General features: G+C 44.6%; 1 protein-coding gene and 1 long non-coding RNA gene across 3 annotated transcripts in view; one reads left to right on the forward strand and one right to left on the reverse strand.

Annotated features, from left to right (window-relative positions):
* SMU1 (SMU1 DNA replication regulator and spliceosomal factor) overlaps window positions 1–8,133 on the reverse strand; it is a 28,902-nt gene extending 20,769 nt beyond the window's left edge. The window contains exons 1-6 of one of the 2 annotated variants that reach the window (XM_007057921.4): window positions 7,889–8,133; window positions 7,251–7,461; window positions 6,358–6,510; window positions 5,508–5,618; window positions 2,492–2,620; window positions 655–774 (exon numbers count right to left, since the gene is read on the reverse strand). In XM_007057921.4, the coding sequence (XP_007057983.1) occupies window positions 655–774; window positions 2,492–2,620; window positions 5,508–5,618; window positions 6,358–6,510; window positions 7,251–7,461; window positions 7,889–7,914 (750 nt within the window). In that variant the 5' untranslated portion in view covers window positions 7,915–8,133. The other variant, XM_043547644.1, reaches the window with a different exon arrangement.
* A 1,666-nt stretch (window positions 8,134–9,799) lies between these two features.
* LOC122466076 lies at window positions 9,800–12,181 on the forward strand. The gene is made up of 3 exons (XR_006291301.1): window positions 9,800–9,853; window positions 10,252–10,411; window positions 11,138–12,181. It is a non-coding gene; the product is annotated as an uncharacterized LOC122466076 (long non-coding RNA).
* Window positions 12,182–12,430: the final 249 nt, after the last annotated feature.

Genomic DNA, 12,430 nt, shown 5'->3' on the forward strand with positions numbered 1-12,430 from the left:
GCAGGCTTCTCCCGGCCCCCCACTAATCCCCCGGGCCACTCTGAGACTGCAGGGTCGCCAAAAACGCCCCCACCCCCCCACAGCTCCTGCCTCCCAGACCAGGGGCGGGGAGGGGGGGGGGGGGAGAGAAGCCCCTGACAGCCCCCGAGACCCTTTGCCCTTTATCCAACTACTCAGCCCCAGCACAGCACGGCACCCTTAACACGCTGCTCAGAGCAGCGTGTCGGAGCTTTACCGCGTTATATCGGGTCACGTTATATCGGGGTAGAGGTGTAATTATTTCTATATGTCTATTAAAGGTACGTTATACGGCCCCCCTTTACCATAGTATCTGAGCACTTCACAATTTAATATTCTCATCCTCAAATACCTCTGTGAATTAGGGCAGTGCTTTTATTCTCATTTTGCAGATGGGGAACTAAGGCACAGAGAGATTAAGTGACTTGTCCAAGGTCACACAGGGTGTCTATCGCAGAGCACAGAACTGATCCTGTATCTGTACCTCCCAGGCCAGCACCCGAGACTAGCCTTCCTCTCCAAACTCATTTTAGTTAGATTCAGCTGGATTTGAAACCTGGTTTCAGAGTTGAAAAATGCACTCTCTAACCACCAATCAATCCACTTCCCAGTCAAATGAATCCAGAACTACTTTACCTTCCTGATCTTTCCAGTAGTGAAATTCCACACTTCAATGAATCCATCCACAGAGCCTGTTACCAAATACTGACCATCTGGAGAAAACCTAGCACATTCCACATGTGACTTCTGGCCAAACTGTTTTCAAATGAAATAAAAAAAGGATTTTAATATGAGGTCAGTTTCATTTTAAATCAAGTTAACTCTTTGGTGCCAGTACACGATATATTCCAGGGCTTAAGGTTAATTTATTTTAACTTAGTGGTGGAAAACAGCTGCCAGCTCTACTGGGCTACCTATTTTTAAATAACAAACAAACAAACACACACTCCTTTTTTATCAAGAATTATTTGTGCAGCTGCTTTACTTCTATGCCAGCCAGTCTATGCTTTCAAAAGTAGTCAGGTTAGTTTTCATTAATTTTTGCGATCATGATGTCAATTGACACCTTTACAATGTCTGTTTAGCAAACATAATTAATTAATACAGCTGAAAAAAATCAAAAGAAATAAAAATTGTTTTGTTTGAAATGCTATTTGCTACATGAAAAAAATTCAGAGAGGAAGAAGCCACTTTTCACTTCCCCTCCAACCCCCCGACTAGAAAACAGGGGGTAGGGAAGTACAAAAGCAAGAAAGTTTTTCTCCTCCACTGAAGCGTAACAACATTTTTCATTTCAAAATTTGTCATAATGCAAAATTTGAACCAAAATTATTTTTTTCCACAACAATAATCATGATTGGAAATGCAGTTTTTGTCAAAAAAGTTTGATGAAAATTTTGATTCACCCTAGCAATTACAAAGAAGTGAATTTAGTGCTGGTGGAAATAGACCAAACACCAGCAAGCAGCAGAGCCAGTTTCCAGGTAACCTAACGAGTGCAGCTTGCCTATACTAGGCTGCCTGATTTCCTACCAACCAGGTGGTGTAGCCAAAACCAGCAGACTGGCTTTTAAGCACAGCAGCAGTTCACCAGCTGCTCCAAGCATTTGCCCAGGGCTGCAATAGCTCCTGCACCTGCTTATTCCTAATCCTGCTCCTGCCTCACTCCAGGTAACCTGGCTCTGATCCTCAGCTCAAGATTCCTGACTTCTGACCCTTGGCTCTGACCCTCGGTTGCAATTTCTGGGTATCGATTCCTGCTCCAACCACTAGACCTGACTGCTCATGTCCAGGTCATTGACACAGAGACCCCTGTAAACCATATTTTCTGTTTATTATCAGAACAGGCAGCTTGCAGAGAAAACTGGCAGAGCTACTGAGCATGAACTGGAACTACTGGGCTTATGGAGTTCACCTATAAACCCTGGAAACTCCACAACAGAACAGCTGTCTGCTGTAAGTCAAGCTTTGCAGGAGCACAGAAATTTCAGAGCAGAATCTGTTTCTATATTGAAAACTATACAAAAAGCTTTTTGTTGTTGTGGCTGAAAGCACAAAATACAAAAAATGTTAGTTATAATAATAACTTAGTGCTACACTTAGTATCAAAGTTCCCATGACTAATGGAAGTTACTAACATGCATACACAAAACCAAATTTTTAAGAATCCGTTTTTTCCTGTAGATAATGAGAGCCTTAATCAACCAGAACACAACAGCATTTAAAATTCACAACTCAAAACCAGCTGAAATGTAATTAGCATTCCTCCACCCTCAACCGGAGTTTTCATTCAAACCTTCCAAAGATGTACTTCTGGGCCAAGACCAGGCATGGAAAAATTTAAGTAAAAAGGCTAAATTTTCAAAAAGCTATGAGCACATGAAGATCGGGAGTTAAAATGAAAGTCTTGGCTTAAGGTAACTATAGCAAGTACTACCAAGCATTATACAGAAAAAAGTTAGTAGAATTCTACCTTAATATGTCTGCTCAGCTGCGTGGGGAACTTTTCTTCTTCTACATCTTTCACGGCTGCTTTACCTCTGAACAAATCAATTGTCATCCCTGGAGGAAGCAGTCCCTGGTGCTGTTGCCATTTCAGTGCCTTATGAGAAGCCAAAATGATTATATTTAGAGATCCTTTTCATGAAATAAGCTCAGTCAGTGTAATCCTCTCAGGAGGGGCTGTGTTACACCAAATTCCTTAGTATAGCAAGCATTTCCTAGAAACCTTCAAAAAGCTTTGCACTTCTAACTTTTGAACTGAGTGGCCACTCTAAGATTTTTCAGATCAGTTACTCAAAGCAATGCTGTTGCCAGAACTCTGGAAACCAATGCAAAGGTTTGAGCATATCTTTGTTATTTCCAAGTGTTCCTAGCAAGAGAGAAGAGCTGCAGGCCCTCCCTAATTGTTTTCCTTTCAGTAATTTAATTACAAAGGATGAGATAAATATGAAGTTGTACACAGTTAGTAGTTAGTTCTGAAAGAGCTGGCCAGAGATCTATTTACATATAAAAGTAAAGGAACTTTGATAGTCCTTTTATGAACAGATAGAAAAATAAAATTTACTTTATTTTGACCTACACAGCCACTACAGTAGAATAATAATAATTTTCCCAACACAGGACATAATACTTGTTTCAAATCAATATACATGAGAACATAAAAATACCCACATGGGTCTGATTAATGGTCCCCAGTATCCTGTCTTCCAACAGTGGCCAATGCCAGGTGCTTCAGAGGGAATGAACAGAACAGGCAATCATTGAGGGTGATCCATCCCCTGTAATACACTCCCAGCTTCTGGCAAACAAAGGCTAGGGACACTCAGAGCAGGGTGTTGCATCCCTGACCACCCTGGCTAGTAGCCATTGATGGACCAATCCTCCCTGAACTTATCTAGTTCTTTTTTGAACCCTGTTATAGTTTTGGGATTCACAACATCCTCTGGCAAGGAGTTTCACAGGTTGACTGTGTATTGTGTGAAGTAGTACTAGAACTCCTCACTTAACGTTGTAGTTATGTTCCTGAAAAATGCTACTTTAAGCAAAATGAAGTTAAGCGAATCCAATTTCCCCTTTAAGAATTAATTCCAGGGAAATTTTTTTCTCCAGACAAAAGACTACACACACACACACACTAACTATAAGTTTTAAACAAACAATTTAAAGCAATGTTGCTTGTGAAGTTTGGTTGAGGTGGTGGAGTCAGAGGGTGGGATATTTCCCAGGGAATGCCTTGCTGCTAAATGATGAACTAGCACTCGGCTCAGCCCTCAAGGGTTAACACATTGTTGCTAATGTAGCCTCACGCTCTACAAGGCAGCAGGAATGGAGGGAGGAGACAGCATGGCAGTGGCTGCAAACATTCCTTGTGGAAACTGAACGTGATGATGAACCCCTGCTATCCCACTGAAGCGCACCACTCCCTCCACTTTCCAAAGTGCCAGGGTGTGTGAGAGAGTGAGACAGACACACACACCGTGTGTGAGAGAAAGAGACGTGCATTGCCCCTTTCAGTGCGCTGACTCCACTGAGTACGCTGCCTTTTTAAGTAGATCAGCAAGTTGAGACAGCAGCTGCTGCCAGCAAGCTCCCTCTGTCCTGAGCCCTGTCCTGTCCCGCCCTGCTCTATGGAGATGGGGTACAGGAGCGGGGGAAGGGGGACACTGACATCAGCACCCCTCTTCCCTCCTACCCCCTGCACAGCAAGCAGGAGGCTCCTGGGAGCAGCACACAGCAGTGGGGGGAAGGATATCTGAAGTGCCTAGGGACAGCCTGCTGGGCAGCTACCACGCTGGGAACTTAGGGGAGCTGATGGGGGGACTGCTGATCCACCCTGGTTCCAAGCGCCCACCAGCTAGCTCCAACAGCCTGCTCTTTCTTCACGCAGTGAACAAAGCAGGCAGCTGCCAAACATTGTAAGGGAGCACTGGCACAACTTTAAATGAGCACATTCTCTAACTGATCAGCAACGTAACAATGAAAAAACGTTAACCAGGACGACGTTGAGTGAAGAGTTACTGTACTTCCTTTTGTTTGTTTTAAACCTGCTGCCTATTAATTTCATTGGGTGACCCCTAGTTCTTGTGTTATGTGAAGAAGTAGACAACATTTCCTTATTCACTTTCTCCACAACAGTTAAGATTTTATAGGCTTCTACCATATCCCCTTAGCTGTCTCTTTTCCAAGCTGAAAAGTCCCAGTCTTATTAATCTCTCTTCTTACAGAAACTGTTCCATACCCCTCACCACTTTTTTGCCCTTCTCTGTACCTTTTCCATTTCCAATCTACCTTTTTTGAGATGGGGTGACCAGATCTGCACGCAGTATTCAAGATGTGGGCGTACCATGGATTTATATAGAGCCACTGTGATATTTTTCGGTCTTATTATCTATCCCTTTCCTAATGATGCCTAACATTCTGTTAGCTTTATTGACTGCTGCTGCACATTGAGTGGGTATTTTCAGAGAACTATTTACAATGACTCCAAGATCTCTTTCTTTACTTTACTTTCTTTAATTTACTTTAAATAAAGTTTAAGCAATGAAAAAAGTTAAAGTAGAACTTTATTAGTTCACATTCACCAGGAAGTCCATTGCAAGTGACTGAGTTTTGAAAAGGAGTAACCAATTTAAAAAGCAGGGACAAAATCTCATGAAATATAACTTATTTAAATAGTTTATTTTAGCTTTATTTATTATCCTCTATTAATACCAGTAACCTACTCTATAAAAAAACAAACTAACAACAAAAAAAAACCCATAAACCACAAACAGCAATTTTAGGAACATGACCTCTTACTATAGCTATTAAATCCTTGATGTGAGGAAGGAAGAGACTTATTTGCGTGTGCTATTTATAAAGTGTGAGATTAATGTGGTTCTATTGTGGCAAAGCTTAGGACCAGGCCACCCAAATTTCAGTCTCATACATTAAAAGTCTAGAAACAAATTGGTATAGTTAGTAAATATATTTTCTTCAAAAATTACCTGCCCCAACAATGCCATAAGACGCGATGGAGGTACTACACTGACTTCTCCAGCTAAAGCTTGTGCAATAGCAGCTCTCCGTTTCTCTTTGCTGCTGCCATCTGGGTATGCCTAGGAAGAAGATACATGTGAAATTATCATTTCCTGCAAGAATTTTGTCACAGATCTCTGTCACTTGTAGTTATATCTTATTTTTAATCAAAGTGTTTGAGGGACCAAGGAGCGAAGCGAATCAAACAAAAGACAAAAGCATTTTGAGTGGCCAAAGAAAATTCTAGATGCAAAACACACCTGAATAAAGGAATTAAATTTAGATTTAAACAAACCCAGTCTAAATCAAATATATAAAAGACAATACCTGGCAATTTTATAATTTTTTTTAATGTACAAAGCATTTTCAGATCTACAGGAGTCGACAAGTATTGTTTCCAACATTTTAAAGACGGGAAAATGAGACACAAAGGACTTAAGTGACTTGCCCAAGATCACACCAGAAGTCTGTGGCAGAAATGAAAACTGGACCATGATTTTCTGAGTCTCAGTCCAGTGTTTTAACCACTTGTGAATCTTAAAAAGGATGTATTCATGAAATGCTTAATAAAAAAAAATCACAAAAAACATTAAAAACTGCAGTATCGTAACAAAATAAAAATGACATACTGAAAGTACAAATACAGAATTTGAGAGATGGGGATGACTTACACAGAAAAACCAAGAAGGGAAAAAAATACTAAACAGAGTAAGCTTTTCATTAATAAGTGTGCCGTGCAAAAAAGAGTTATGCTAATTACAAATTCTCCAAATCATATAACTACAACTTTTTTTAAAAAATTCCACAAATACAACTTACCTCACGAGGGTCAAAGTAGGACCTGGCCAGGAGATTTTCAAGGTGAATGTATCTCTCTGGCTGAGTCTGTTTTAACATGATCATAGGGTCAGTTTGCCTCAGGAGGGATCTGGCAGCACCCAGCTCACGGAGCTCTATTAATTCAAGAACAACCTAGAGTAACATAAAGAAACATGACAGGTTTCAGAGTAGCGGCCGTGTTAGTCTGTATCCGCAAAAAGAAAAGGAGGACTTGTGGCACCTTAGAGACTAACCAATTTATTTGAGCATAAGCTTTCGTGAGCTACAGCTCACTTCATCGGATGCATGTTAGCATCGGAAACATGGTTAGCATCCACAAGATAAAATACAACTCTTACGTTAACAGTTAAACAATAAGATAGTATTTACAAATGCAAAGTGTGAATATGATCTAAAGAATAAATTCTTCACAAACTATTTATCCTTGCTTTGAAGAAATTTGTGTTTAAAAATGGAGATATGATTTTATATATAGATGCAAGAAATATTTTCCACCTCAACCTTCAAGGATCATTTGTTCACTATTGATGCTGAAGGTATGTATTTGACATGCATCCAAAGCTGAATTTCCTATCTATAAAGTAATTCTACAAACCGAAGTTTTTAAGATTTGAGCAGTGCACCACAGGGGGAAGAAAGATCTTGACAATTAGATGTGCAATTTGTTTCTTCCCCACAACGCTAGTTTTTCCCTTAGTGGCACTCATCCAATGGTGCAGAGCACGCATTCTGACCCAGGACACCCAAAACCCACTCATGATTTTCCCTTGTGACATTCTGATAGCTTTGATTTTGTCGTTAATGGCAGCAAATTGGTGTTCATAAATGCACAGTGGGGTGCGTGGCTGCTACTGTGTTGCTGACACGTCCACCTGTTCATATAGGTCGATCAGGGTCTTGTCCGGCAGCTTGAGAGACTGTATGGCCTGCAACACCGTGTCCCAGTGCCCACTGTTGATATCAGCCACAAAGCTCTCGATGCTGTCCACAGTGTTGAGGGACACAGTGGTCTCCTCCTGGAGGGTGGCCAGTGCACGGTGAAGGCTGTTCTCCTTCAGGTACTGCATAATGAGCCGGATCACGCTGCGGGGGGACGGACACTCAAGGGTCAGGATCAAACCTGCCTCAGAGAGCAGCCCCAGGGTCACCCCCAACCCCATACCTCCCAGGAACGGGACCAGAACCCCACCCCCTACCCGGGAAAGGGGCTGAGGTCACCCCCTCAACCCGGGAACCCCCGGGAACGGGAACACCCCTCCCCCCAACCCAGGAACGAACGGGGCCGCGGCCACCCCCCACCTCGGGAACCTCCGGGAACGGGGCCGGGAACGGGGCCGGGAACGGGGCCGGGGCCGGGGCCACCCCTCCCCCCAACCCAGGAACGACCGGGCCGCGGCCACCCCCCACCTCGGGAACCCCCGGGGCCGGGGCCACCTCCCACCTCGGGAACGGGGCCGGGGCCACCCCCCAACCCAATGCCCCCGGGCTCACGCCCCCGCTCCGCGCTCACTCCGAGGACTCGATTTCTATCGACATCTTGGACCGCCCACGATCCCCTCAGCTCCCACCAGACAGAACAACAAGCGCCACTTCCGGCCACGCGCATACCCACTTCCGTGGGTGGGCCAGGACCGACTCACTCACTGCTCAGCACGCATGCGCAAAACAAAGGCCGGGGGGGGGGGCAGAGTGGCGGAGCGCGCTCCTCCTCGCTCTGTGAGCAGCGCGCATGCGCAAAAGACAGACGCAGACAGCGGCGTGAAATGCGCTCCCGGCCGGAGGTCTCCTCATTCCGCATGCGCACAGTGAGGGAGTCAACCAATCACGGCCGGCGAGGGGAAATTCAACCCCTCCCCCACCAAAACCCGCAACCCGCAACTGTTAAACGTTTAAAGCTGGTGCAAAGAGAAAAAGAAGCCCAACGGACACCCTCACGTGACCAACGGACACCCTCACGTGACCTCACCCTCCTGCTGGGCCTCGGCTCCTGGCGTTCCCGAGGTTCCCCGGGCGCCTCTCGGGGCGGTGGGTCACCGGGGGAGCCCGGGCGCTGCGGGCCTCGCCAGCGGGGACGCCTCCGCCGTTAGGGCGCCCGGGGCTGGGTCAGGGGGCTCCGACCGGCAAGTGGAGCCGAGCCCTGGGAGACGGACAGGTTTATTGGGGCAGAAGCTTCAGAGGGCTAAACCCACTTCATCAGATGCATGGAGTGGCAAATACAGTAGCAGGTGTAACTATGACAGTACATGAGAAGATGGGAGCTGCCTTACCAAGTGGGGGGGTCAATGCTAACGAGGCCAATTCAATCAAGGTGAACGTCCTCCATTCCCAGCAGTTGACAAGAAGGGGTGAGTATCAACAGAGGGAAAATTACTTCTTGTAGTGACCCAGCCACTCCCAGTCTCTATTCAGGCCTAATTTGATGGTGTCCAGTTTGCAAATTAATTCCAGTTCTGCAGTTTCTCGTTGAAGTCAACCCCTGCAACAGACCCTGTTACCAACTCTGTCCGCGTATCTATTCAAGGGACGCCATCATAGGACCTAACCACATCAGCCACACACATCTACCAGTGTGATCTATGCCATCGTGTGCCAGCAATGCCCCTCTGCCATGTACATTGGCCAAACCAGACAGTATGCAATGGACACAAATCAGATATCAAGAATTATAACATTCAAAAACAAGTAGGAGAACATTTCAATCTCCCTGGATCTCAATAACAGACTTAAGTGGCAATTCTTCAACCAAAAAACTTCAAAAAACAGACTCCAATGAGAAACTGCAGAACTGGAATTAATTTGCAAACTGGACACCATCAAATTAGGCCTGAATAAAGACTGAAAGTGGATGGGTCACTACAAAAACTAATTTCTCCCTGCTAATATTCACACCTTCTTGTCAACTGTTTGAAATGGGCTACCATGATTACATTGGCCTCATTAGCACTACAAAAATGATTTCCCCTCCTCGTCAACTGTTGAAAAAAGCCCACTTCCACCTTAATTGAATTGGCTCCTTAGCACTGACACCTCCCCCCCCCACGTGGTAAGGCAACTCCCGTCTTTTCATGTGCTGTGTATTTATACCTGCCTCTGCATTTTCCACTCCATGCATCTGATGAAGTGGGTTTTAAGCCACAAAAGCTTATGCCCAAATAAATTTGTTAATCTCTAAGGTGCCATAAGGACTCCTTGTTGTCTTTGCTGATACAGACTGCTATGGCTACCACAGATGGAAGTTGATGGATTTCCACTTCATACGGCTAAATGCAGTGCCTTGTACGGTGACAGGTTTCAGAGTGGTAGCCATGTTAGTCTGTATCAGCAGAAAGAACGAGGAGTACTTGTGGCACCGTAGACACTACTGCATTTAGCCGTATGAAGTGGAAATCTATCAACTTCATGAAAAACTCATACAGATACAGACAGACATCATCTTTCTTTCCAAATGCAAAACATCATACCAAAAGGACTGAAGGTAAAAAATCCATTACAATTTTCTCCTGCTGATAATAACCCACCTTAATCGATTTGTCTTGTTAGAGCTGGTATGGCAACCCCCATTTTTTTTCACGTTCTCTGTGTGTATATATATATCTTCCTACTGTATTTTCCACTACATGCATCTGATGAAGTGGGCTTTAGCCCACGAAAGCTTATACTCAAATAAATTTGTTAGTCTCTAAGGTGCCACAAGTACTCCTTATTCTTACTACAGAGTTAGATCGACGTAAGGCAGCTTACGTTGACCTAACTCTGTAGTGTACACCAGGCCATAGACAAAGTAAAGTGGGGATTTGAGGGAAAAATGACCTGAGACCAACTGAAGCAAATGGCATATTTTGTTCTGACCTCACTGTGTTTGCTGGAACATAGAGATAGACAATAGAGAACATACAGTAAGCCCCAAAGACCAAGATGTCTTCAAAACTGTGCTGCCTTCAGCCCTACCCCAGAATGTGAAATGCCTGGTTTTGAACGATGACCATGCTAGACAGCAGCTCCAAGGATCACTGGACAGGGTTTTTCTTTTCAGGTAATTATAAAACAGTACCATTGCTCTTTCTCTTCATCCCATCCGAGTGTAGAACAGTTTCTGGAAGAGCAGTCTATTGTCTGCAATATTTACTGGTATTAGCTGTACTGGCCACCAGATGTCACTGATAAACAACAGCTTTCATCAGTATCATTCTGGTTTTGCAGAATTTGTATAAGCCATTCACTTCCCTTTGGCCCTGTGAAATGCTGTGATCCTGATCCAAGGAGAGGTTCCTCCTGGTGGGTTCATTACTGTATTTGACCAGCTGATAAACCTGATCAAAAAGCCAGGTATCCCTCACTGACAGAATAAATCATAGACTGCGCCTACTGGACTTTTGAAATCCAGGGGAGTTAGGCACTTACTGAGATTTTGAAAATTACACTAAGGATTAGATCTGCCAAAGGGACTTAGGCACAGTGTTGTAGGATGTAACATTTAGGTTCCCTGCCAGCCAGTGGAATCCAGAGCCCTGAATTAGTTGCCCAGGCTCCCTACACAATGCATGGGGAATGTTAGTGCCTAAGAGTGGGATTCACAAAAGCCTGTGTCATGGCTGGGGTGTGGATGGTCAGGCCTAGTGGTTGGAGCAGGAGTCAGCTGCCAGGAGCCAGAGTCAAGGGTCAGAGCTGGATCAGGAACCAGGAGTCAAGCTGAGGGTCAGCTGTATTCATCACAAATGTTGGAGATTATACCTTAATATTAAAATGTTTTTTATTTTAGGAAACTCTGTGATACAGCCTTCAATCACGTGTCCTCGAATGGTGAAACTACTGAAAGGCTCTGGCTCTCATACTCACCATCGACTGACTGTGTCTTCTGTTTTGTGTGCAAATTGTTTTCTCCGAACAGCACATCTGCACTAGCCAAGAGAGGATTTGATTCATGGGATCACATTGGCAGACTTGGTGACCCTGAAAGTTCTTCTGAGCACTGACAAGCTCTCACAGCTTATATAATGCGTTTATTGAAGACTCAAACCCTTGATAAACATACAAGAGATAGACATATTAAAGAAAGAAATTACTGGACAGAAGCATTGAAGTGAGTCTTATCAGCAATAACATTTCTGAGAACACGAGCTCTGGCACTGAGACAGGCTAATGAAAGCTTTGGCAGTCTTAATAATGGCAACTTCATTGGCTGCTTAGAGTTGGTAGCAGAATATGACCCTTACCTGGCCCTCCACAACAAGTATGGGAATGCTGGTCATGGCACAACATCATATCTATCATCAACAATCTGTGAAGAGTTCACCAAACTCATGGCTGACAATGTAAAGCAAGATATTGTGGATGAGGTAAAATTGGCTAATTATTTTTCCTTCAGCATTGATTCCACACCAGATATTAGCCATACTGATCAGCTGACATTTACTGTGTGCTACATGCTGAATAACTGCACACCTATGGAATGCTTCTTGAATTTTGTTCCAGTTACATGGCATACAGGTCTTCATCGGTTTAATGTTATCATTGAAACCTTAAGTGACGAACTAAATATCCATCTAAAGCAGGGTTCTCAAACATGCAGTCCACAGAGTTCTTTGCTGCGGCCCACCAAGCTCCCCGACCCCCCCCCCCTCTGAGTTACTTCCTGTGGCTGCCAAACTCCCCCCACCCCCTCCGGAGTTATTTCCTGTGGCTGCTACCCTCCCCTCATCCTCTGCTCCCCACTTCCCAGAGCGCCACTCCCCACTCCTTTGCCTACCTCCAGGCACTTCCCACCACCAAACAGCTGTTTGGCGGCACTTAGCGCTTTCTAGGAGGGAGGGGGAGGAGTGGGAAGCCACGTGCTCGGGAGGAGGGGGAGAAGGGGCAGGGCAGGGGCAAGGATTTGGGGAAGGGGTTGGAATAGGGGCAGGGAAGGGGTGGGAAGAGGCAGGGCAGGGGTGGGGCCTCATGGAAGGGGTGGAGAGGGGGTTTTAACAGAAGTAATTCTAAAACTAAGTGCATGTTTTGTCCTTTGAGTGAGGTTCATTGCTGAGTGTATATATTTTATTAAAACCGCTCGGAA

The sequence above is a fragment of the Chelonia mydas genome, chromosome 5 (assembly GCF_015237465.2).
Source record: "Chelonia mydas isolate rCheMyd1 chromosome 5, rCheMyd1.pri.v2, whole genome shotgun sequence".
In the NCBI taxonomy this organism is placed as follows: domain Eukaryota; kingdom Metazoa; phylum Chordata; order Testudines; family Cheloniidae; genus Chelonia; species Chelonia mydas.